The 27,463-nt window shown below is 39.7% G+C and overlaps 2 protein-coding genes across 2 annotated transcripts in view; one reads left to right on the top strand and one right to left on the bottom strand.

Moving 5' to 3' along the window:
- The window catches only part of tgm2b (transglutaminase 2b), an 11,034-nt gene extending 1,249 nt beyond the window's left edge, over positions 1 to 9,785 (top strand). The window contains exons 2-13 of the mRNA XM_040203955.2: positions 2,376 to 2,555; positions 3,435 to 3,653; positions 4,494 to 4,612; positions 5,025 to 5,153; positions 5,295 to 5,472; positions 5,636 to 5,768; positions 6,112 to 6,215; positions 6,321 to 6,560; positions 6,882 to 7,157; positions 7,243 to 7,403; positions 7,715 to 7,851; positions 8,487 to 9,785. Of these exons, the coding sequence (XP_040059889.2) occupies positions 2,376 to 2,555; positions 3,435 to 3,653; positions 4,494 to 4,612; positions 5,025 to 5,153; positions 5,295 to 5,472; positions 5,636 to 5,768; positions 6,112 to 6,215; positions 6,321 to 6,560; positions 6,882 to 7,157; positions 7,243 to 7,403; positions 7,715 to 7,851; positions 8,487 to 8,637 (2,027 nt within the window). The 3' untranslated portion in view covers positions 8,638 to 9,785. The remainder of the gene's footprint in view (positions 1 to 2,375; positions 2,556 to 3,434; positions 3,654 to 4,493; positions 4,613 to 5,024; positions 5,154 to 5,294; positions 5,473 to 5,635; positions 5,769 to 6,111; positions 6,216 to 6,320; positions 6,561 to 6,881; positions 7,158 to 7,242; positions 7,404 to 7,714; positions 7,852 to 8,486) is intronic.
- On the bottom strand, positions 9,445 to 27,463 carry vstm2lb (V-set and transmembrane domain containing 2 like b). The gene is made up of 4 exons (XM_040203956.2): positions 27,205 to 27,463; positions 11,979 to 12,148; positions 10,898 to 10,942; positions 9,445 to 10,460 (listed from the first exon to the last, which is right to left on the bottom strand). Exons 1-4 carry the CDS (start codon positions 27,317 to 27,319, stop codon positions 10,149 to 10,151), a joined length of 642 nt encoding a protein of 213 aa, XP_040059890.2. The 5' UTR covers positions 27,320 to 27,463; the 3' UTR covers positions 9,445 to 10,148.

Genomic DNA, 27,463 nt, shown 5'->3' with positions numbered 1-27,463 from the left:
TAACAAAATAGGGAAGCCTCCAGATCACCTTCAAAGGTTTTTTACAACCTTTGACGGTGAGTAATCTTTGACGCGTGTGCGTGTCCAGGCAAAATGTGTAACATGTCGAGTGCTGTTGGACATTCCATGCCAGAATGGTAATACAAAACTTCCAAAGAACCAAAGAACTGGAATAGAGTGTGAAATCATAAAATAAATGTTTTTGCCCGTGGTAATTATCTATTCTTATTCTTATTATCCATATTATCCATATTATCTACACTGCAGGAATGCGAGAAAGATGTCTATTTGAGCATATACATGCTACACACAAATACCACATGTAAATACCACATCCACAGTTACTTGTTGAATGAACACCAGCGATAAATCTGTGTGACCTATTTTTGTGTTGGAATTTTACAAAGTATTTAGCTGAAATGTATTAATAAAGCATTTAGTTGAAATATATTTACAAAGCTTTTAGTTCAAAGTGAAAGTGTCTGTGATGGAGCTCTGAAGTGTGCATGGGTGTTACCCGAGAGACTGAAAAATCCATTCATTCTCATGGGAGCATACTTATTTTTCCAGGATTCAAATAGTGTTTACTGTACCAGTGACTATTTGACACTAGCTTGTTTTAATGTCCTCAGTGCTGCTTACTGAGACAGTCCTTCTGTGTGTGAGTCCTAGTTGGTAGACTGTGACTGACGCGTGGGCGTGTACAGCATTTAAAGTTTAGCTAGTAATGCATTTCATATATGTGTTGTGGTGCTTCAAGTTATGTAAACCAACAGAATAAACTGCAATAAATGCATTGAGTTTGGCTTTGCATGTACACCATCGGCTACAATAACTGCTTCATCTAGAACAACACATGCTGTTTTACTGGGGGTTTGGAACAAATCCAAAGTCCTTTTCTTTTATATGAATTATAAAGCCACAAAAACATTTCCCCTTTAGTCTGTTGTTTCTGAGCGTTTGGGGTCTTGGACTTTCATGTGTCATTAATCTTTGTAACAGATTTCACATTCTGTAAGCTGAGTACCTGTTTTATTGGACCTTCTTGCCACGAGGTGCAAGCAAACAGTACAACTCTCTCCTCTGATCAAAAGGAAAACATTTAGACAGATTTCTTTGGCCCAAGTGAGAGAGTATTTCTTTCACCAGATGGTTCCTCAATCTGTTCAACTGTGCTCAAATGAAATGCTCACATTTTGATTATTTGCAGATCAAATATAATCTAAACATCTTGAGAATGTGTACGGGCTAGCCCGCAAAGCCCTCAGGATCCACTGACTGCAATCTGCAGCTGTCCGACTATACAGAGCGCTGCCAGATTTAAAGCATTTGCCCCAATTAGTTAAACCAAAACATCTCAATTTATGACCTGCACCAAGGTGGAGAGCAGTAAAACAGCCATGATAAATACGGAGGAATGACGGACTTTCCGATGTTAAACAGCAGGAAGTCTTTCCAATTTAATCTTTGTTTACCCAAGTCAAGTCTAGCCTTGACACTACAACCTGTCTCCAGGGCTTTTTTTTAACACCAAGGACTAATATACAGGGACAAGTAAACCTCCTCACATGTCCTGCATAGAGCAGGAGGACCATGACGAAAATGGTGACAATTTTTGTCAGAAGGCGCCGTGGAGCGAAGGAGTGGCAGTGTGTTTGCACACTTGACAGGGAGTGACTTTCGGTCTGTGTTTACTTCTTGTTAAATCCATGCAGAAAGCCCCAGTACGTTAACATCAATGAATGCAAGAGTCCGGCTGTTTCCACCAAATTTGAAGTGACTTTGAAGATGTAATTGTAAACCTTTAGAATTGTTAAATAACTCATGAAAATAAAATGATCATGAACATCCGATGAAAGATAATAATAAAATATAAAAACACATACATGGCCACATAAAGAGATCTAGCCTCAAGCTACAATCTTCTGGTTGATTCACCCCAAGTCTGTCATTACATAGTTCATTGTAATTGTTCGTCAGAGGGTATTCTTTTAAATACTCCTCCTCCTATACAGAGAGATATGTTTTATCACTTCATCAAGATTTTATTGGCATTTAAAGTGCTCCATACTGTACATTATCCTCCTATTTAATTTTAAGAGATGGTGTTAAAAATAGATGTATTCAATATAAAGAGACACCTTTGAAATGCCATATAGGATTTTATTAATTTGTTGTAGAATACTACACAAATTCTTGAACAAAATAGAAGTCTGTTGTGCATTGACCAAAAGTCTAAATGTTGTTCTGTGCTGTTACAAGGATAGTAAGTACAAAATACTAATGATTATCCTATAGCTTTGTTGTTCGTTTCATAACTGTGTTATAAACACCGCTTTACGAGGGCTGTGTCACCTTTTAACTCTTCTTTTAAGCTCTGGACATTGATCGCTGGAACCTGGAGTGTGAGTTCAACAACATGGACCATTCCACTGACCTCAACGGTGCGGATCGTCTGATTGTGAGGAGAGGCCAACCGTTCACAATCAGCCTGTACCTTTACTCCGGAAACTACCAACCAGGAGTCAGCTCTCTTGACTGCATAGTCGAGACAGGTAGAGTCATATATTTTTTTAATTGCAACTTTCCCATAAGCAATCATATACTGTAATGTGTGTAATTAATTATGAGTTCTTTTGGATGTTAAAGTTTTGAAGCCACTCTGTTTCGTCAGATTTTTTTTTTGCAAACTATTGTGATTTCAAATGTGAGACGGGGAGAGGGCGGTAATGTTGGTTGAAAGGAAAAGGAAGTTATTTTCCGTGCTTGGTTTTCAGTGACTCTGACACTGGCTTATAGCAGGAGAACATTTTCAGCATCTGGAAGATGTTTCGTTTTTTTCTATTCCATTAACCTAACCATTAACCTAACTTCCCCTCCTGCCCCTTTGTTCTGCAAGTCTTTGTGAACTTAACTATTATAGTTGGGACCCCCAGACAGTGTACTGATGCTGTCAACCCTAAAAAAACACTGAAAAACATTTCTTTTCCATGTTTGGATAAGACTGCTGTTACTTGCCATTTAATCCAAAACAGGAAGTTCTTCTTGCCAACAAAAATGCATGTGTGTAATCATAGATAATATTAGCCTTTGAATGTCAAATATGGAAAGGAAGCGGCCTTTCTCTGGTTCAGTTGGCCATACAAGGTGGAATATGTGAAGGAATTGAATGTTTGGACTTAAGGGAACAAAGATGATTTTAGGTTTACGTAATTTACCGGAATTCAATTCAGAACTGAGGTCACACATAAAGACTTGAGTCCCAAACAACTATGTTCACAGTTAAATGCCATTACAAAGTTATGCTGCCAACGCATGAGCGGATATTCCACATATTTTTGAACTGAACAATGAAAATGCACACAGGGTACAGATCTTTTTAGACACAAATCTTTTTGATCTCAGGCTTTTACCATATTCTCTTTTACACGTAGGTCCTCAACCCTTGGAGCAGTATGGCACAAGGGCCTCCTTTGGTCTGTCTGCCAACATTGATACTTCCTGCTGGAGCGCCGCTGTCACCAGTCCCCCCGGGGACATGGTGGCCCTGTCCATCTGCTCGGCCCCTGACGCACCCATAGGCCGATACACCCTGACCCTGGGGCGATCGGGGCAGATCGAGTTTATCCTTCTCTTTAACCCTTGGTGCACAGGTGGGCAAACAGAACATAAATCAAGTCATGTAGGGATAACTGTCTACAGAGTGTTTTCATGATCATGATCATGTTTCATGCCATAGAGGGCTTTCGAGTCAGCAACTAGACAGCAGCCACGGTGCAGGGATTAGTTCGTATACGGGAGGGGTGGCTGTTCAATATAATAATAACCTTTTTTTTAACCAATGGTTTATAATATATGCAGATATGATCATTTATTATTGTTATGTCCATCTATAAAAGGTACCATTGCCAGAGCCAGTTAGTTAAGCTTAGCACCAATAATGGAAACAGCAAGCCTGGGTATGCTGGAGAGTAATAAAATCATCTGACTAGTGCCTCTAGACCTCATGAAAAACATGTTGTGTTTTATTTGTTTAACTCAGGCAGACACCAAATGTATAACTGGGAGTCATTGTTCAGACTATTTCTTTGCTGGGAGTAGCCACTTCCTGTCGTCATGAGCTTGCCAGGCAACCAGTAAATAGTGAACTTACAGTACAGGTGTTGTTGGGTTGTTTTTAAACAAATCAGCGTTAGAGGTCTGTTTATGCTTACAGTCTCCAATAATCACTATAGGGTTACCAGGTTCTGGATGTGGCTTAATATTCAATGGACAGATAAGACAGCAATACTATAATAATAATTATAATTAATAATAAGTTTATTTTCAAAAGTGCTAAATTATTCCTTTTAGTTAATTGGGTGTTCAAAATTTTATGAAAAAAAACTTCCATTAACCGTAGGATATGAACACAATAAATATGTTTATTTTTCACTTTACAAGACATGTTGCATCTATCAGTGTTATTGTATTCCACTGTTTCTTGGCAACAGGCGATTCCGTTTTTATGGAAGATAAACAGAGTCTGGATGAGTATGTCTTATCTCAGGATGGAATCATCTATAGAGGCAGTGCCAAACATCCCATACCAACTCCCTGGAACTTTGGCCAGGTACCAACACCAACACTGACGCTGTCAACCTCACTTCATCTCACACTAAGTATGAAACATTGTCATTCTGATAAGAGAAACGTTCTTCATGATGATGAAGGTACATACTATAAGTGCGCACACTTTTCTGACGTTTGAAACAATCTGAGATCTTCAAATCCGATTGTGGAAAGTCTCTCGGTCTGATAAAGTCTGAGGAGTGTTATCATTTCGAGCCTGTTCTTCTTGATCAGTTTGCCATTAGCAGTGCAATACTTGAGGCGTGCAGTTTTTGATCTTGACAGTTACACATCTAATTCGCTATGTGTTTGCCTGTTTTTTTCTCTAGAAGAGAACATGCCTGACCATGAATCTTTCTTTTAAATATGTTCCACCTCTGACAAACAGATAATCATCAGTATTTTGTGTACAGTTTGAAAGTGGAATCCTTGACATCTGTCTGAGGATTTTGGACATGAATCCTAAATGTCTGAAAAATCCTGGGAAGGACTGTTCAGGGAGGAGAAATCCTATTTATGTTTCCAGAGTGCTCAGTGCCATGGCAAGTTGTATTCCCTTTTAATATCTAGGTTTATGTGTGTGCAATATTGATGTTATAATCTTAAATCTTGAACTAAAAATATTATAACCCATTTCGTTTGAAAAATACATGTTTTTCACCCTTCTGTTCTTTGCCTGTTAGGTGAATTGTAATGATGACCGAGGGGTGTTGCTGGGAAAATGGGCAGATAGTTATGAAGGAGGTGTCAGCCCCATGTTCTGGAGGGGCAGTGTGGAGATTCTGCGCAATTGGGACACGCAAGCCTGTCAGCCTGTTCGCTACGGACAGTGCTGGGTGTTTGCTGCAGTGGCCTGTTCGAGTAAGATAGGAAGCAGTGCAGCTTGGTGGCCTATCTCTGGAAAACACATTTGATTTGTCTCAAATAGACACAACACCATATAAGTCAATGCTTAGTTATGATATTCACTTTGCTCGTCCGCTTTATATTGCAAAGCTCATGTAAGCTGTTTTTTTACCGTTAGTTTCCAGAGCTCTCGGCATCCCCTGTCGAGTCGTCACCAACTACCTGTCGGCCCACGACAGCAACAGCGACCTGGTGATTGAACGCGTCATTAATGAAAATGGAGATCTCATTCAGGCCAAAGAAATGCTCTGGTAGGAATACTTTTCATGTAGCGCGGCTAATATAACAGTAGGAGACATGGTGTTGCATCAATGTACTTTACATGTTTTAACAACTTAATACAAAAAGAGAAATATGTTGTATTAAGATGTAATACCGGGAGAGACGTGACAAAGAGATTGTCAGGACTGCTGTGAACTATTTGAAAGTGAGAGTAAGGCAATTAAAACTATTATCTTGCCCTTCTTTAAATATGGCAATATGGCCGCATTTTAATTTAAATGAAACACTATTTAAATTAAAATGTTGTTTTTCCACACAGGTTATAATGCAAATGTTTGCATGAATCCAGCTTATGGTGTGTATTGTCTGTAGGAACTTTCACTGCTGGGTGGAGAGCTGGATGACCAGGCCCGACTTCAAACCGGGGTTTAATGGCTGGCAGGCTAGTGACCCTACACCTCAGGAGAAAAGCGAAGGTAAGGAACACGCTGCATCAATGAACCCACAGGGCTTTTTTTGATCATGGCATATCCTCAAAGAGGTCGTTCTTTGATTTTTTGACATTTTCCTTGTGCCTTTAGGAACGTACTGCTGCGGCCCTATCCCGGTCAGGGCCATCAAAGAAGGCGAGCTTACGTTCAAGTATGACGCCCCATTTGTCTTTGCTGAGGTCAACGCTGACGTCACCACCATCATGAAGCGAAAAGATGGAAGCACGTCAAAAGTTACCAACACTACAGTGGTGGGCCAGAAGATCAGCACGAAGAGTGTTGGCAGTGACGCCAGAGAGGACATCACTCATCTGTACAAGTACCCTGAAGGTAGGGAGCACTGCTGGAGGAACTGCACATCGTTAAATAAACCCAAGTTAACATCACAAAAGCTAGTCCAATCAATAAAATAGTATACATTATTGCTGACATTATATACAAACCTCCTCCTCTACCACCTCCTCTACCAGCAGGCATTTACACAGCAAGTGACCTTGCTGTGTAAATACTTACATTCCTTTTCAGTATTTGTGTTACTCCTTTAAGGAGGTCAGTTTTAAGCTCCATTCCTTATACAGCAAATTCAGAATTTAAAATAAGGAGACGATACATTCTTGTGACTGTGTGATTTTGTTGCTCGTATATTTACAGGCTCTGATGAAGAGCGGGAGGCTTTCAAGAAGGCTAACCACCAAAACAAGCTGCTCCATCAGCAGGAAAATGAAGGCCTGCACCTCACTATCAAGGTGACACCAGACATGAGGAAGGGCTGTGACTTTGATGTATTTGCTGTGGTAACAAATAACACTCAAAGCAATAAGAAGTGCCGCCTGGTGTTTGGATCCTGCGCTGTATCCTACAACGGCATTCTGGGAGAGAATTGTGGTTTTAAAGATTTGCTCAATGTCGAACTCTCACCAGGAGCAGGTGAGCCAACACTGAACACTGGTGTTAACCTTCCCCCAACCTGCCACTGTGAATTGTATTTAATATGTTGTACGTTTCCTTCTAGAGAGGCGAGTTCCACTACGGTTGAACTACTCAAAGTATGGTGGCCTACTCAACGAAGACAACTTGATCCGTCTGGCAGCCCTGTTGATGGACTACTCCACTAGAGATGCAACGCTAGCAGTGAGAAACATTGTCCTGGACAATCCTGAAATCAAAGTCAGAGTGAGTACTATGAAGTGCAAAGTAGTAATGATGACAAAACATGTACATATGTAATGTCCATTTTCAAAGTCGAAACAAGCCCTTGAAATGTATGGAAAAGGACACTTAATCACTGAACCGTAATAACTGCCAAGTCTGCCCTTTATCCAAGTATAGGCCACTCGAAGGTTACGTTTGTACAGGATTACAGTATTTGAACACTGACACCTTTTCCCACAAACACATGAACAAAGCCTGATCCAAGACAGAGTGGGACATACTTAATGAGCTGCTTTCATAAACGAACACTTGAATGTGACGGTTGTCTACAGATCCTGGGGGAACCGAAGGAGAATCGAGAGCTGGCTGCAGAGATCACCCTCCGAAACCCTCTGCCAGAGACGCTGGAGAACTGCTGCTTCAGCATCGAGGGGGCCAACCTCACTGCAGGACAGGTCATCTCTGAGAGGTTGTATAAGTACTAGAGATGATCATTATCCACCTGCACAGATCACCAACTCCCAAGCCATGAATCATAAAACAACCTTATTAGTAATTTGAAACAAATTATCCAAGACAAAGAAACGGTACAAAATAAAAGTAAGTGACGTAGAGCAAGTTAGCTCACCGAACAAGCTCGTTCTGCCCTCTTCCCAATGAGAACCTATGCCCTCTGGTCTTAATGGGTTTCAAGATTTGTTGCAATAGTCTTGATGCAGCATCCAGATGTTTGGCTGGATTTGCACCTGTTGCCAGAAGAGGGGCAGCCAGAGAGATGGCTAGTTATTGCTCATCAATAATAGCTTTATGATTTAAATGAATCTCCTTCATTGATCAAAGTAGGAAAAAGCATGGTGTGTCCACACAATATATTTTCATGGTCACTGCTGTTGTTGGGCTAATGCTTAGTGCGTAAAAACTTTTGTTTTTTTTAACTTTTGTCCTCTGATGAGTTTAAACACGCTACATTCACATGACTCCATAATTAGGAAAAACTGTCAGGAGTTCTCGGCCAGTGGTAATAGATTATCTAAATATTTATGCAATCAGAGGAATGTAATAAATGTGTTTCATAAACTTTATATCCAAATATTTACCTTACAGGCTGGGCTCCTCAGTGGCACCTGGGGAAGATGCCACGGTGAAAATTTACTTCACACCCACCCACTCTGGACTGAGAAAGCTGGTGGTCGACTTCGACAGCAACAAGTTGTGTCACGTCAAAGGCTACAGAAATGTCATTATTGGGAAATAAAGCCTCTAACCTACGCAGTCAAACAGATGACATTATTTTTACTCTGAAGTCTGAATTAACAGTTTAGCTAACTCAATACATAAAATGCTTTTTTATTGAAACACTGCATCTCAATGTATTATCATGATCGCTTTATATATATTTTTTTGTGTTATGTGGACGCTTTTTACTCACTAATCTGTGTATGCAAAACTTTAAAAGGAATATGTACTGTGATCTAAAGTAATGGTTGGCATTTTAGGTCTCACAATAAAGTTGATTAGGCATCAGGCGTAGCGTTGTGAAGTAGTTTCGATCATGAATATATCATTGATCGCTTCAGCCAAATAACTATCAACGATGTGGCCAACATACTGTTCAATTCAAACTGTTTACTTCTCTCCTCTTACTTGGGTATAAATCATTTAATAAGATCGTGGATGTCTTTAGGTGACGTGTCATGTTCACTGCAAGCTGCAGTGCTACTCTGTATAATTTGTATTGCTGTAGTTCTACAAATACAGGTGGGTCTGTATGCATGAGGAGGATTTATTTTCCTAATGTTACAGGAAGTGATGCTCCCTTCTGGCCAGAAACAGCAGTTACAAGTATTAAAATGAGGCGTGAGAGCTGCTGTAGAAGGCAGTGTTTTTGTTGTGCAGTAGCTGGCTGCAACAAGCTGCCATTTAACTTCTAAAATCATCTTGATAAATCAATGATAAACAGTGAATATCTGATCATTTCACAGGCCTGTAGCATTTTTTTGAAAGGGAGGCAGAAAAAGTAATTATATATATATATATATATATATATATATATATATATATATATATATATATATATATATGTATTAGGTCAAACTATACAGTGTTTACATCTCAGCTCAAACAGATATAGAACACATAAGAATCTACAAAAACTTGTTTATAATGTAATACAATACTGCATACCACAATATAAAAAAGACCAGTCGTTTCAAAGGGATGTATTGGACAGATCAGATACCAAACAGCAATACAACACAGTCAAAAGAACGATAACACTACAGTATGCTGTTATGTTTAAATAAATGACATTATTGAAATGCAATTTTAAAATGTTTTAAAATAAAACAAACTGCCGCTTTTTGCAAATTTGGTAAAACAATAAAAGGAGTTCATTGCAGAAAATGGTTTATTGTGTTTCTCCATCTCTAATAAGTCTGTCTGTTTTTTTAACTGAGAATAAGTTTGGGTCATTGAAAAATGCTCTGACAAAAAAAAAAAACACCAACACAAAGGTATCCGATTGCTGCCTAACTATAACCCAACTCAAAATGGACTTCATATGCAAATTAGCTAAAGCTATAATGTACAAGGACAACAACAAAAAAGCAACAAGAAGAAAATCAAATATTGTGCCTCTCAGTGGCACTGGCATCCAAAAAACAATATTAGATACACATATAGATTTACTAGTGAGACACAAAGCGCACAGTTATGTCCGACGCCTCCTCTCTGAGGCATCATGGACACGCAGACAGACCGGCCGCTCTACAGCACGCAGCTCTCATTACAAACCGGGGCGCTACTGGCTGATCGCCTCTTCAGTTCCTCGCCCTGCGTCTGGTGACGGGTGTGGGGATGGTTCCCCCGTGAACGCTGTCCTGCCTCCTGCAGCTTCAAGTCCTCACGTCCCTGACTCCTCCCCTCTGGCTCCACCCGAAGGTACGCGCGGACTCGGTGTTGCTGCGCCACCGTGACGCTGAAGTCAATGACGCGACACTCGTACGTGCCCGCGTCTGACGGCTTGACGCTGGAGAGACGGAGCTTGTGGGAGATGTTGCTGCCGGCTACTTTTACCACCTGATGGCGACAAAAGATGACGTATTCTTATTTGAAGAATGGCCCAGCAGCATTTTCTACCTGGGCCTTCTGTGCCGTCTCACTACAGTTGAATAACCGTATAACTTCATTATGACGTCACAATTACAGATTATTTATTTCGTGTAAACTCCTCATATTTACATAACAGTGTAACATTAAGTGAAAAAATGTGTTATATGAAGCTCAACACTTGCAAATACTGGAAATATGAATACGCGCAAGACGGGATGTTGCATAATTATCGGTTAATGCATACAAATAATTATAGTATGCAGTGTAGGAGGAATTTTGAATTCATACAATTCAAAACTTAGGATTCGGTTAAATGAATTAGCTAGCAAAGGCTTGGATGGATAAATAAACCTGCTAGCTTTCTTTGACATTGTCTTTGCAGGTTGACAGTTGAAGCAACTCACACTAATTTTGGAGGCGTCTTTGGAATTTTCCTCCAGGGGTGCAACCTGTGCAGAAGTATTGATGATACATTAGTAACAGATGCACATTTCTAAAAGCTAAACATGGCAGTGGACAACAATGTTTGATTTTTTCTTCAAAAGACTCTCTTGTAGCTCTCACTTTGTCGGTGGCGGATGAGTCTTATGTATGTGCGTGTGTAGATACGCATGCTCTAGTGTGCATGTTTAAATGTGTCTGTACACACTCTACAAGCCCAAGCACGTAAGCCTTTGAGCAGGAGTGTCTGAATATGCAAAGCCACAGAGGTATTCTTTTGGGCATAGGTATGAATTATGCATGCAGACAAAGTTTGAAAAACGATTTTTATTCTCAGTGCCAATTATAATGTCTGGTGGCACAAGGAGGAGCCTGAGTTCCCCCAAGATGGGAGAGTCAACCTGATCCCCCAGTGCTGGCAAATGCTAATCAGCAATTAGCCCATGGTTTCCCGTGACACAGCGTTTCTGCTTTGGCTAGCATTGCATTTCCCCCTGCCTGACACAAAGTGAGCTTTAGGTTGAGTCTGAGGAGTGCTGAATAGAATTGCAAAAACTGAAACAGTAATTGAGAAGATGGACTTTGTTTCTGAGTGAAATAAAAGCATTAATATGAGAGATAATCATATTATGATCAAAGAAGAAATTCCTCTCTGGAAGATAAACACTGAAATTGACAACCATGGACAAAACACAAAGAAAGTATCTTATGCTCTCCACGTAATTTGTTTATTTACACACTAATCATGATGTACAGACAATACTACAGTTTTTTCTTTGATTTGATCACTGGGTGATCAACACCTACACTGAAATTAAATTTCAACTGTTTTTTTGTTTTATTTGCTGAGCATATGTACCCCTCCATGGGAACCGTCCACAAAATTGTATAAATAGATCATGAAGTGCATATTATATATTATGATTCATTATCTAAACTCTTCTGAAGAAATTCTTCTGTAATCCAAAATATTTTACCCAGCGGGGGTACAAGTATTCCCCCGACTGCATGTGTCAAACAAAATGTTTGTTACATGCATCTTACATTATTAGTGATCCAAGCAGGCTTCTCTTGCCGGCCTCTGTGGTCCTTGATGTACCACCACTGGATCTCCAGGGAGTAGGAAGGAGACCCCGCCCCACGGAAGGAGCATGCCATCTCTACATCCTCACCGCTTTTTGTTGTGATGTCATGCGGCACCTCTGTAAAGAGAGCTGTGAGATAATCAAAAAAAAAAAGAAAAAAGAACGAGTAAACATGATGTGCTTCTCCGAAATGACAGAAGGACAAAAGATAACTACTTCTTAGGGAGCTCAGTGACAAAATTACACATGGCTACAAGGTGTTGGTAGCCAAGTAAAACACAACGAGGTAGTCAGAGAGAAGGTACCATCCTAACACACATTCACTTTGTACACATTGTAGATGTTGCTTTTTTCTACGGTGCAATTATCTGCAGAGGTTCACATTTTCAAAGAAACTGTTGCAAGTGTCGAGACTGTGAAAATATGCCATTTATGTTATTGAGTAGCATAATCCTTCTTTTGATGGTTCAGCAGCCCAAACTGAGCTTGGAAATTCAACCAGTATTGTATTTTCGACGTGCCATAATACTTCAATACAACACACACACACTCACCGCAATACCACCTACACAGAGTGTATATATTTATATAAATAAGACCTGAGCAGTTGTTATCTAGCTGGGGTGTTCTTTTTTTCTGTCTAAATTATTATTGCTTTACCAGCTATCAAATGTTGCGAAAAAAGACATCGACGGAGAGAGATGTGAAAAGGAGACACAAAATCTATAAAACAGAGGGACTAGATACACACACAAAAATAGGCGCTTTAGAGAAAAGGATTTGTCTGTGAATTACATACGGAAAAGATGAGAAAACCAAAAAAAAGATAAAGTGCAATAAACAGATTTACTGTACACCAGTCATCTATTAAAAGTCCATCAAAAAAACTCAAACAATAAGAAAAAGTATAGAGATCAAGACAAAATGTTTGCATGCTATTTACGTACACGTTTTGTCATGGCAACATGAAGGTCCATTAGGTATGAGCAGACACCTTGATGAGAACTCGTTCTTTTACTATTCTCTCTAGCTCTCCTCTATCATACAAATTATTCTGTGTTTGAAATAGTGTACCTCTTCAGTCCTTTTCCATCTCCATCCGACAAGAGTCCTTATTAAAACTCAGAAGATGCAGAGAACATTCTGTCTCGCTGGTTTCTGATGCGCACGTTGGGAGGCAGCTAAACAGAGAGCGCATAATTCAGAGAGAGATTCCAGCGAAGTGGGCAATACAACATATAGCCTAAGTCTATGGTATGTGATAATACAAAAGATGCATACTGCAAAAAAAAATTTTTTTTTAACTTTTTGAAAAAAGATTTTTGATCGAATTAAAAATATTAAATCATGCGCTAGGCCAAAAGATACCATGGTCCATATTAGCATATTGCTAAATACGGATCGTTTTGAAACACTGCAGTTAAGTGTGTTGATTCCAAAGAAATCTTCCAATTATTAGGTTTTACGTCTTTCGTTCTGTGCCAGATAGGCTTAAATAGATGGTGCCAAGGAAGACTGGCCTCATCGTTTACACGTTACCTACAGGGGAGTGCTGAAGATTCAATATATCATTATTTCATTGAATCAAGTGTATTCATCTGAATGCACCAATAAATGTCTTACAATTTTTAAAATATTATATACTGTAACTATCATCACATAAAAGGTATTAAAAAACAGAAAAATAAGATATATATTATGCTATAGACACAGACACATGTGTTCCTGAGAAGGATTTTTAATGTCCGCGCTGAAAGGTCTGTGAAGAGCATCTTGTTATTCTGCTGCACAATGAGACATTTTCTGGGACAATTTCCTGTGGCGCTTACGGTTCCTCCGATGTCGTTGTAAAATGTAATCACAGCTGGCATAATGATTCACTTTCATCTAATGATGCATGTTTTTCCTTATGGCAGGGAAATCTTTCCGGATAGCAAAAGCAACCCAATCTGAACATGTAATACATTGGGTCATGTCTATAAATCAAACCAAACAATCAAACAAAGGGTGAAGTGACAATTTAAAAAAAAACATCCTGAAGAGAGCATGCAGATTTGATGCCTTTGAAACATTTTTCTTTCTGTTTCTATAACAGTATTGACTTTGTTTTAAAAAGCACTTTGTAAGATGGTTTGAAGAGGTTCTGTGTGAGTAAAGAATGCACACCTCTTATTGAGATATGTTTTACTTATCACAATACTTTGCAATAATTTTCATTTTGAACATATCCTAGAATATGAGGGAACCTCACTGTGCATAAAGTATATGTGAAAAACACAGTGGCATTTCAATCCAAGTTTTCTTAGAATATGATACAGGTGCTGGCACTTGGTCCTTAAGATACAGTATCCACAGCTCGCGTAGACCACATACTGCAGCATCTATCACTCTGAACAGCACAGCAACAAAGTATGTAGCTATAGAAAATGTTTATTTTGTAATTGCCAATCAACCTCACACGGGCCATTCAGAATCAACCAAAGGGCCACATGTGGCCCGCAGGCCACACAATGCCTAGGTCTGAAACAGTAAGGACATTTTGACCAATCCTCTCCGGTACAGACATTCAGTCGGTTGTCTATATTTTGAGCTTCAGACTTTTAGTTTTAAGGTGTGGCTTAGAATGAAGATTAGAAGTGTGTGTGAGTGAGAGAGAGAGAAGGAGAAAGAGCAATTTTACAAAATTGGAGAGGCTCTTTTCTGCCTCACATTATCCCTTTCTTTAGAGGGACATCATATGCTAAATGAAGTGCATGAAACATGTTGTAGGAACCGAAAGTAGCCCAAATGTATGTGATGCATTGTAAATCCACACAGCTCCATTTACACACATACACTGTATGCCAACTACACAGACATGGAGTAAGCCTTCCATGGAGATGCATTGAGCTACTCAGAGTTGGAAGCATCTCTTTATACCACACATCAGCAAGGGCTGCAGAGGAGGAAAATGTGTGGAAAGGAGGTGAGTTAAAGGAGGGGAGAAGGTGACGATAGGATTGAGTGGTTGAAAGAAGGTGCATTGAGAAAAGGGAGAGAGAAGTGTAGCAGCATCCACCGCAAGATGGGGAGATTTGTGGTAGATGTTACTGAGCTGGAGAGAGCTAAGAAAGGATTTAAACGGAAAAGAAAGACTGATTTTTTTTGTAAAATTGGAGTCTTATTAGTTGGCTGAGGGAAAGTGCAGGAACTTTCTTGCAGACATAAGCCTGTCCAACTGCTTTGGATGCCGAAATCTATTAAGAATCCCCATGCGGCTCTTGACGTGACGTTACACACCTTGAATTTCATCCACTTCCAAACCAGAACATTCCTTTTTACAATCAATACTTGAAATGACAAAGGCACTTTCAAATGACAAAACAGTACAAAATGTAAACAGCATTTAAACACATACATTTTACATTCTGTGTAACAGGGTGGCACGGAGGATGGTGATAAAATGTCAGCGCAGCAGTCAAAAGGCAGAAGCAGAGGGCGTCTACGGAGACATTTTAATCAGTCCATCAAAGAAACAAAATAAATCACTCCAGTCATTCCAGCAGTCAACAAAAACCTAAACACAACACACTGTCTTCCCCCTCGCTACTCCTTTCATCTTCCTTAAGTAGCCCCTTGATGACATGAGGTCCAGGTGTGTCTCCTGGCACACCTGATCTTGATGAGTTTCTGACGGTCGTTTAGGTGGCCCGCCTTCCGGATATATCTCCCCTCCACCACTCTGCCGCTCAGCTCCTTACAACTGCTTTAACATTAGTTGTATTGAGGTGGCCCTTTGGTTGATTCTGACTGGCCCGTGTGAGGTTTATTGGCAATTACAAAATAAACATATTTTCTAATTTTACCTCTTGCATGGACAGCTGCAGCTGCAGTGCTTTTATTTGGTCGTAATGACGCAAAACGTAAATCAAATACATGTGCATGATTGAATCAAGTGTACTATGGGGCGCCGTTTGTAAAATATTGCACGTTCTAAAACAACATTTATATTTATATTCAACATTTATTTTTAACATTTATATTATTTAAAAACTTTGTTTTACTGCCAAACATTATCCTTGGAAAAGTTATTGCATGAATTTACATGAATTTCTCTGAAAATGTTTGAAAAAGTGACATATGAATATTGTCGTGCTTTTTTGTTCATATGATAATGCTACATGTAGCAAAACTGCGCAGGATTTTAGAACGTGCAACATTTTACGGCGCCCCATAGTGTACGAGCAGTTACAACTCACGAGACACAGTCACAACTCATGAGACGACTTTAGCCCTCAAAAATGTCCACTTATGCTAAAAAAAGAAAGGTAGACCTCTGCATTGTTTTCAACAAAAAATTGACTGCTAATTACGTATTTACTGAAGTCAGAGGTAAAGATCACCGTGTTTAAGGATTACAATTTGAGTGGGCATTACGAGACAAAGCAAGCGAGAAATACAAACACTTGACTGATGCTGAAAAGATGGCGGCATCGGAAGCTTTACTAGCTAAGCTACAAAAGCAGCAAGGCTTTTTCACCAAGCTTCACACAGTCAGGGATGCAACTACCAAGACCAGCTTTGTGATATCCCACAAAATCGCTGAAAACAGTAAGCCATTCTCGGAGGGAGTTAGTCAAAGAGTGCTTGGTGGACTCTGCAGCGCTACTGTGCCCTGAAAAAAAAAGCAAGTCCCGCTATCCGGGCGAACCGTGAAAAGAAGGATCAAGGACATTGCAGCGAATTTGGAGCTTCAGTTGACTTTTTCTCCTTGACTTTGGACGAGAGCTGCGATGACCGTGACACAGCCCAGTTAGTCGTATTCGTCCGTGGGATACAGGACTTCAAGATTATAATATGATGTATATTACTATTTGTAGTACAAAGAAATTATTGTGGTGTCTTTAGAAAGATAAGAACCTCTTTCAACAGTACATGGAACTCAAAATGGGTTTTAGGGTGAATGTGCCTAAAAATGATCACTAATATAATTAGTCACAAATGCTAAAAACGTTGTGTTTGTTTTGGTGTTTTATTGAATGAATTACATTTTTTGAAAGGCAACCTCGCTTTTTCATTGCTTAATCATAACATGCAATACACTTTACCAGTCTTACCAGCTTGTCGAAACAATGCTATATACTGTTTTTATAAAGAAAAATAATTAAGATTATGCAGAATTGAGTTCAGCCTTTTGGCCTGGCCCTCCACAATATTTTCTGTTTCTCATGTGGCCCAATGAAAAAATAATTGCCAACCCCTGCTTTAGATGGGATGCCCAAAAACTGTCACACGGTCACACATACTGTATGCACACACATAATATCGATGCAGTTCCACAGATTTTTTACAATTTTTTACCAGATAAGTACCAGAGAATACATGTATGAGATGACTAAAATATCATTTTATCTATTAAATAATCTATCATAGACTATTTACTGATTACTGAAGGGTAGGTTATCTGTCATATGAAAAAACAAATACGTACTGTGCAAGCACAAATTAGCCACACCACTACAAGCAGAGTGCATCACACCCCAAAAAATAAATATAGCTAGTAAATAGAGTAACTATTAGCTTTCTGATATGTTTTGATGCTTCTGGGGGAAGTGGAGCTCCCAAAAATTGTTTATAAATCACTTTCTTGATTGGCATCAAATAAACCAATTTGATAATAGGTGGATTGTTTCAGTCATTATCCATACTTTATCTGGGCATTTGATGATTCTTCTGATTTTAATTATTCATTGCAACCAAATATTTGAGCAGTTGGGACTGTTGATAGCACAAAATAACATACAAAACATATACAGCTTTGAACAAAAATATGGTAGAGATCCTTCACATACTGAACAATTTATCAGAAAAATGCAATAAAAGTAATGCAATAAATACAAAATGAACATAAACTCTTGAATTACAAAAAGATATAAAAGCTTTTATATTATACAGTATTCAAGTTCACTTATTCTGGAAAGGCCGCTCCTCAGCCAGTCAGTTTCAAATTAATAAGCTGTGGTAGCGCCATGTTTCCCCCGCTTTGGTGGAAATGTGTTTGCAAACCCGTGCCTGCAGGTCATGAAATGTACCTTTGATCTAAATTTGAAATGTGATTTTGAACTGTGATTGCTCTAAAATACGAGAACTTATTTTCATCTGAACATGTTCACAAGTCACATTTACCCCCCACGCATATGGCTTAAAAGGGGCACTTTAAGGGTTACTCAACATCTCACTCCCCCTCTTTCACATGTTGGCGCAATATAGCAAGTTAAAGGAAAAATGGGCTGGTATATGTACTGTGGGGCTGATGAGTCGAAGTGGAAACAGTCGGGAGAGTAAGTGGGGGAGGGGCTGGTTCAGGTAACTGCAGGGTTAACAAGTAAAGAAGGAACATGTGTGCTGATTAGTGGAGCGGTCAGTGATGAGTAAAGAAGGAAAGGTCCAAGTTCATCTGGTGCATTATATGCAAAAAGTAAACAAATGTTCCAGAGGAAAAGGGAATATGGTGGAAGAGGAGGGACAGGGGGACAGCTTGGGACATTTTGAGCTTGATTCTGATCCACTGATTAGAGCATTCCTAGTATTGCAAATGCAGACATTTTATCATCATAAATAGGAGTTTTATAAGTAGAGCCCTATGAAACTAATGCCTTCCCATCCTGGGTCATTCTCCTCCCGTTATCGAGAGTTATCAAATACCCTTTCAGTTTGCTGTGCAGACGTCCTCTTCAACTTGTTGATCAAAAAACTCTCTACCGCTGAGTTCTGTTGCAACGTCAGGCTCTGACAAGCCTGCCCTGCAGACATCAAGACGTTTCTTGACTTAAATAACATTAGCGTCCCCATAAATCAATCACATAAGCTTGGTAGAATGCCTAATTAACCAAAAGGCCAACCCCAATGATTTCAACTGCAGAGAAAACTTCCATTCACAAATCTCAAGCACACTGGGTTGTGTCATCTATAGTGCGGCAAAAAGAGTTTGCTTTGGTTGGGCTTTTCAATGTATAGATTTTCCCAAAGGCGGTAACGTCACAGCCGAGTAGAGACAGGGGGCCGCTGTTTGAAGATGCAAGTACAGTTCATTCATTTTTAATTCACTTCTATATTGATCAGTGGGCAATATAGAAGTGGGGCCATGAGAGAGGCGTCTTCTTACTATCCACCAAAGACTCATTAAAAATGAAAAGGAGTATAATGAAAGAAAGGCAATATAGTGGAGGACATAAATATGTGAACAAATGCACTGCTCTAGCCCCAAAGAGACCACTCTTAAATATTTTCACACTCAGGTCCAAGGCGAAATGAGACGGATAAACCCCGCCTAAGAGCCAGAGCGAGGTCAATCCTTCAATCCTCCACCTCACTGCGTCTTATTTGCTCTGCCTCCCATCCAGCTTCGGAGCGAGTTTGAGGCTGACTAAATTACGCAAGGCTAATTAGCATGGATCGGAACAAGTGTGAAACTGTATCTTTGCAGGTGCATGTGTGTGAGCCAGAGACAGAAGCTTGCAGTTTAAGGCTGCAACAAGCCTGAATATTTTTATTTTTTTGCAAATCATTTAGGAATAAGGCTTATTTTGAACATATCAAATGAAAAGACTAAAACCGTTTGGACTTGAATGTGATGAGCGGCGGAAAATCATTTCAACCATTGGCGGCTGGTGGAAACGTCTGGCTGGTGGTTCTAGTTTCCACCAGCCACCTAGGTAGGGAAATCCACTCATTATCAGCAAACATCCCAGAATGATTTAATGCAAAACATTAAGGTATCAGAAACACATGCCTTGCAGTTTGAGTTCTGCCTTCCCACACATCCCTGACACAATTCCACACCCCAAAAAGCAGTAAATAACCTTTCAACAATATTATTTATGTCACCCTTACAGGCAATTTAGTATGAAATATATATAAATATACTCTATAGTAGTGTTGCACTGTGTACCGGTACTAGAAAGGTACCGCAATACCCTTACGTTGAAATCAATACGGTTTTGAGTGCGCTCACTTTTCCGCTCCCTGTCAGGCTGCCTGCACGCATTGACTGCAAGGGCGGGGCTGCGCAGCTCTCACACATGCAACAGGGAGCCGTCACTTACAGCGAGTTATCAGGGGAAACATAACGTCATGTAGCAGACTGCGGTGGAAAACCCATCGTCACACACAGACCCGTCTGTAAAACCTGCTTCAAATCCACCCCGGCAAAGGGAGGGAACACTTCAAATATGGCTCAGCACCTGTCAGACAGACACCCCGAACTTTTCAGAGAGTTCAAAGAACGACAAGTTAGCAAATGTGATCATAAACATGAACACCCCCAAGCTCACCCATATACAGCCTAACATGAGTAACCTAGTTTAGCTCGGGTGACCAGACGTCCTCTTTTATCCGGACGCATTGTTTAGGTCTCGAAAAGAGGAAATGTCCGGGTAAAACAGGACGTCTGCTTTGTCTTGTGTTGCACTTGCTTGATGTTTGACTGTGGGCTATTTGGAAAATTGTTGACTTGCTAGTTTGTCATACACGAAGTAAGCAAATTTCAACAAGTTTCGCTAAGTTTAGCCGCTAGCAAGACATCTCGTTAGCAAGCTTGTTATAACACGCTCGGACATTGATGCTATTATTAAGTGCTCTCGCGTCGGCTTCTTTGTAATCTTATTGTGAGCTACAGAGCTGCCAATTATTCACAAAACCTTTGAGAAAGATTTTGTCGGGGGTGAACGCTACAATTTCACTCATGTGGGCCGATGATCATGAGGTTAGAATGCACACAAAACTGTACCAAATAATACTCGATGCAATAGGCTACATGCTGGTGGATCTTGACCTAATTTTTTTAATTTTTAGTTAAAGAAAGTAAATGAAGTAAATGAAGCATTATTTATCAATTTAGGTGGACCGGAACAAGCTGGTAAAAAAAGGAAATGTTTTATTTATTACTATCATAGATAAATATTCTAGTATCCTATTTGTTGTATCGCAAGTATCAGGTACTGTGATATTTTGGCACGTATAGTATCAAAGTCATAATTTTGGTATTGTGACAACCCTACTCTCCAGCCACTTTATTAGATACACTTTTTCAATTAACAAAAATTGCTAATCAGCCAATCACATGGCCGCAACTCAATGCATTTAGGCGTGTATAAGAGGTCAAGACAACTTGCTGAAGCATCAGAAGGGGGATTTAAGAATGCGGCATGGTTGTTGGTGCCAGATGGGCTGGTCTGAGTATGTCACAAATTGTTTGTCTGTTTTTTCCACTTCTGATATTACAGCTGAAAATAGAAAAAATGTAGCTGTATTCCCATCCAAGAAATAAGGGTGTTTTGGAAATCTTATTACACTGTACTAAATAGTTAGTTCAAATTATTGTAAGAATAATATAAAAGAGCATTTGATAGCTAGATGAACAGTAGAATATCCTTCTCTAGATTAAGTGCAAACACCAAGTAAGATCAGGGTCATTAACTCAATGTTTCCATTTGAGTTACATTCGTAGGGCTCTGGAGAACAGAAATGATTCATTGAGAAGAAATCAGCCAAAATAAATACCAAGACATTTAAAATCCAGCTTAACATCGCCATGGTGAATGTAAATAGTACACTGAACAGAATCTCTGTTGGAAGATGTATACAAAGGCATGGTGAATTAACAGGAAGCTCCTATAATAAAGAAAGCTGGCGCAGAAATTCATCTTGATCTTAAAACTCTTTCAACGTGAATGCAGAGGACCAACTAGCGGAAGAAGTTACTTTTGGTTATGGGAAAAGCCATGGCCGGCTATCGCACTGTGTGCACAATAATAACACTGACAATATGAAAATAGTTATCCAGGGAATTTGCGTACCAGTGAATAATGCTGTATTTGGTTTCACAATCAGCTCCTTGGGGAAACAAACGCTTGTTGCAAGACCTTCAGCCTTCATTCAAGGTGGAAGGTAAACCAATGAAATAAGAATGGAGCCGGTAATCAAGCCAGCAGCTGTCTTCCTGTTGCCGTAGGTACTCCAGAGTGAATTTTATCAAGCCCATGGGACACAAGACCCGAATATTTCTGTGTTTGCTCCGAGTGTGCAGCAACATAAAGAAGCATGTGTTGTTGACAGCAGACACCAGAACTCATTTCTGAGAATGTACACTGGACTCCATCTGGTCTCTGCATGGGTGAAAGACAACAATATGCTCTTTATGCGATGGTGTGTATGTTATCACCAGACGTTACCGTTGAGGACAGCGGTGACCAAGCTGCCTGCTCTGCAGGCCGTGATGTGTGAGATGAGGCTGAATACAAGTCGAAGCAGTTTCACCTTGGTTTGAGTAATGTAGGAAGTAGTGTCTAATGCATATATCGTAGCAGGATAACAACCAGAATAGCAGGAGGTAGATTGGCATTTAGCACAGAATTTATTTAATTCTACAATCAATGTTTGTGGTAACAATGGGTCATATATGTAATGTTGTCGAACGTGTATTTTGATCACCCAATTCTGCATGGTACTCTCAAAGCTTTTATTGAACTGTTTTTTGTATTTTCAATTAGAAGTAAGTCTAAACAACTAGGGCCGTGAGAAAAAACACACGTATATGCAGGTCATGACAAATATTACTCTGGTACACGAGTGATGACTGACTCACAAGTGGAAGCAGCAGCCCTTTCGAGCGGCTGCTTGTTGAAATTTACCCCTGTACTTGAGGTGAGCATTGTTTCAACCATCCTCTCCCTCTCCTGCTGACTTCTACAGAGCTTCCGCTAGTGTGGTCCCCTGTGACATCATGGCTGAACAATCTGTTGTCCTCCACGCGCAGTTGGAGCTCCATTAAATGCAAAGCCAACGCAAACTGCCGAGGCTGGCCACCCTCATTAAGAGGACACCAAGCAGAGGACGGGCAGAGAATCCCAGCCACTTTAGGAAGCGTAATGAATTGGTGCACGCCCCCTCACTGTGAAAGTGAACACACAATGGGTAACAGGATGAGTGCTGGCTTGGGCAGTAACACTGTTTGCCAGTCGAAATGAAAGGTACACAATTGATGTGTGGCATCATCATGGGGAGGTGGGTCTCTGACACTTTGACACAACGTGGCCCACAATGTGGTGATGGCACTGATCTCCGTAAACCTGGTCGCTTGACTTCACACTAAACACATTGTTTTGTTTCGTAGGTGTTTTCTTGGAAGCTGGGGTGTTGGGGCTGACCAGGGCCTAAACCAGATGCACTTATCTGGAACAAATAAGTCAGGGCTGAATCTAACAAGCACTCTACAGAACAGTGCATCGAGTTTCTCTGGTCTACATGATGGCTCAGCCCCCCCTTCGTAAAGGCAATTTATCAAAGATCTTGATGGAAAGAAAAAAAGGAAAAAGAAATCTCCTGAGAAGTACTCAACCACAAACACGGTGTTTCCTGTTGCTGGGGCTACAGTGGAAAAAGGGAGGCCTGTTCTGTATCAAACCTGAATTCCACTGGAATTTCCCCCTATTTAAAACGGTATCTTCTTTATGGACATAGGAAAGAACACAATGATTTCAGACCATTTTAATTAAGTCCTTAGGGATAAATGCTACTAATTTATTTTTCAACCTGTCCATGACATTGAATTTATTTGAAACTGCTGCACGCTGCATTCATTGGAGGCGATTGAGCTTTAAATTAAATAGCAGAAAAATCTCAAGGGACAACTGCCGACACACTGTGATGAAGTGGTTATCGCACGATTTAAGTGAACAGTAAATCTATTTCTGGAGATGCTGAAGAAAGGTAGAACTGCTTTCAGGTAAAAATTACAATGATGTTTAAAAGAGCTGGCAGTGAGAAAAGTAACAAAATATATTCTACAAAAAAAATAAAAAATAGTATGGCTGGAAATGAAACACTAGAAGCAGTAGAAACATTGTCTTAGCAGATGACTGGAGGCTATATGGCATAAACAAATGGACTTAAAGCATACAAGTACGGAATCACTCATACAGGAATATATAATTAAAACAAGTGGTTCAAGGAGTCTATAAAACACAGTTAGACATTACATTTGATGAAAGCTTTAGGTGTAATCAGGTCTGGATCTATTAATACCACTTTACCATCATTACATCCAGTCAAAACAATGAAAGGCTTTTGCCATGAAATATCAGCCACGAATTTAGTTCATAAGAAACAAATCCAAGTCACAAGGTCAAATGTGTACGGTTAAGCATCACTCCTTGAGGAGTATGAAACAACAAGAAACTCACCCGATGAATTTTGTTGCAACAAAGTCTGAATGCTTAACCTTGGTAATGGTGCTACAGTATAATAAGAGGGCATCCAGAGCCTCCACACCTCCTTGAAAAGCACATATTGCAGCAAAGATCATTTTTCTCTTTGGGTGAGAACACTGAAGGCACATACCCTGGGCTTTTTTCTTAGCTTTCATGGTTCACCTCCGTTTGGATTTTGTGTCCATCAGCCAAACTCTTAAGCAAAACCAGGGCGGTGATAAAGCTGATCAAACGTACTATGTTACTTGCCTGGAATATGCCTATTGATGTATTATTTCCCATACAGTGAGGTAAAATAGTTGTAGATAACATGTCTAAATGCCTGACGCCTAGCAACGCTATTCCATGCAATGACTATATTTACAACCTGCTTTTAAGCGGGGTTCATGTTGAACATCATCTCAATGGCTTATTCATCTGGTTTCCTGCCTGCTGGTCTAACATCTGTCACTACCGTGAGACATGAATGAAAAGCATTTATCTTTAATGTTATTGGGTAATAACGATTAGAGGGGTTCAAGTGAGACCAAAATGTTTGCACACGGAAGGCTGATGCATCAAAGCCCTGATGTGGCTGAGTTGATCATCAATTATACATTTCTTAACCTTCCTCTTGTGTTAGGGTCGGCACCGACCAGTTTTAGATTTTAAAAGCATAAAAGAACCACATGAATTGGTTTTTATGCATCAAGGCTTTTTGACTTTGTCAGGAACCTCTATTTCAACAAAAGAAAAAAGAAAAATTTTCACTAAATTATAAAATGCTCTTTTTGAAATTGTGCCCTTTGTGTTGTTAGGGTCGGTTTCGACCCAGTCATAAAAATAAGATTATAAAGCAATAATTTAGAGCTAAAACTGAAATAAAAATTGCACTGTTGGCCAACACATTGACAACCAGCTCCTCTCCCAATCATTTCAGCTTTAGGGGATTCTCATTTGGCCTCTTTTTCCAATATACCTGCACAAAAACAAAACAAACAAAAACGGCCATGGGCAGACATGTGTGGTCAATTCAGTATAGAGTTGGTTATGCCATTTTCACTAAAAAGAGTTATCATTGCCATGACAAACCTTGAAGGACAAAAAGTCCATGGCGGCATGTGGAAAGACATTGATGAGTAATTCCTGGATGCTTACATTGGTATTCTTCTTATTGCTGGAGTGGACAGGAGTTCTCAGATTTGACAACAGAGATACCAGAGCAAGATCCAACAAACTTGCCCCCATCAGGGATGTCTGGGACAGATGGGTGCAGCTCCTTCCACTGATTCCACTCCAACCCAGGGCCACAGGTGACAGTGGATGAACGTCTTGTCCTTTTCCGAGGAAAATGCCCCTTTGGACAATACATACCCAGTCAGCCAGGGAAGTACGCCATAAAAAAATCTGGGCAGCCTGCAAAACCACTATGCCTGGAATCTACAGATTTACACAGGCAAAAGTTACGAGCTTCCTCAAGTTTGCTTTTACAGACACCACCACTGTCTCATATTGTCCAAAAAAACGAAACATGATGCTTATGTCTACTCTTCACAAAGATGCAGCTGTGCCATCAGGAATTGACAAAAAGCCCACAATTATCCTTGACTATAACAAAAAAAGTAGGAGTGGACAACCTGAACAAGCTGACTGCCACCTACACTTGCCAGCAAATGAGCAGGAGATGGTCAATGGTTGTATTTTACAACATCCTTGATGGATCTGCAAGTAATGCATTTGTGTTGTGGACCCACATCCACCAAGGGTGGAACTCAACCAAAAAAATCAAGTGGAGAACCCCTTTTCTTGAAGTAAATACATATGGGTCGAAATTGACCCGTAACACCATAGATGTTACAATAGTTAATAATATTAAAATAAAAAATAATCAAAACAAATTTATTTGAGAGATGTGTTCTAATACCCCTCAAAAATAGTCAGGTAACACAACAACCTTTAATTTATGTATATGATTCTCTTGAGGTTAATTTTACATTTTAAAATTGAAATCGAAGGGTATACTGACAAAGAAAAGGCCCAGAGGCTCACACCAAAAACATTAAAACAAATATTTTCATGGATAAGGAAGCCTAACAAGATAACCAAGAGATGAGAAACAAATTGGATGATAGATAATTGTTTCTAGTGTATTTTACAGCTGATTTAAGACACGGGTCAAAACCGATCTGTTAACAGATTAAAGGGATGGTAACAGAAAGCTAACACAAGAGGAAGGTTAAATCACATTAATGAAACTGTTCACTAGCCATTGCGAAAATACTCATGTTAATGTACATGAGTACCAATCATACAGTTAAACCCACCCATCTTGATCCCACAGTCACAATCCATGTGTGCTGGGTGTAGTTTATTTTATATTGGCATTGCTGTTCAACTAGTTTAACTAACAAAGAGGCATTTGTTGCCGGAATCTAACCTGTGATGATGCGTTATATGTCATGCGAGTCCTATGAACTATTATCACATATTTTCAGCAATAACTTTTCAGAAAGATTTTTGGCAGATATAATTAAAAACAAAATAACCGTGAAGGTATTTTGGTTGGGAGCTGGTTTTGTCTGATGCTGAAACAGGCTCTTTTGTTCAACAACACTCAACTCAACAACTCCCTATCAATTTAAATTTACATGTTGAATTTGACTTTTGCCCAGCTATTCATAAGTTTGTGAAAGTTTTCTTGTATTACTTTGATTTGATACATGCTTATCCCACTTGCACTAGCCTATATTCAACCACTTGGTCTCAGACACATTAAAAGTGAATTATTCATAAGTTTGATTAAACCCCCACCCAATAACTTATCAAGATAAACAAGATAAATATTGCAACGATAAAGAACAACCAATGTCTGAACCCCATACTTTCAACCCTTATTAATCATATTGTAGATTGAATATTTCCAGTCTACCATCAACACACAGACATAAACCAACTTACCATTTCCAGAGATGCCATTATCCACCTCTCCTTGTTTGACGTTGAGAGCTGCGTTAAGTTGAAAATAAAGTCCCACGTATTGTAAAATCCGTATCATCACTCCAAATGCTACCATTGCTTCGGTTGGTGTCTCAAGCAGTTGTATGACAATCGTTACGTTAGCTGAGGAGCATCGGTAAAATATCCTCGCCGGCGCTGAGCAGCCGTCACAGACATACAGCTCGAGATGCTGCAGCTGCTCCACTCTGTGGGAGGAGAT

Source organism: Gasterosteus aculeatus, chromosome 17 (genome assembly GCF_964276395.1).
Source record: "Gasterosteus aculeatus chromosome 17, fGasAcu3.hap1.1, whole genome shotgun sequence".
In the NCBI taxonomy this organism is placed as follows: Eukaryota; Metazoa; Chordata; class Actinopteri; order Perciformes; family Gasterosteidae; genus Gasterosteus; species Gasterosteus aculeatus.
This window is presented reverse-complemented; position numbering and strand designations above follow the sequence as displayed.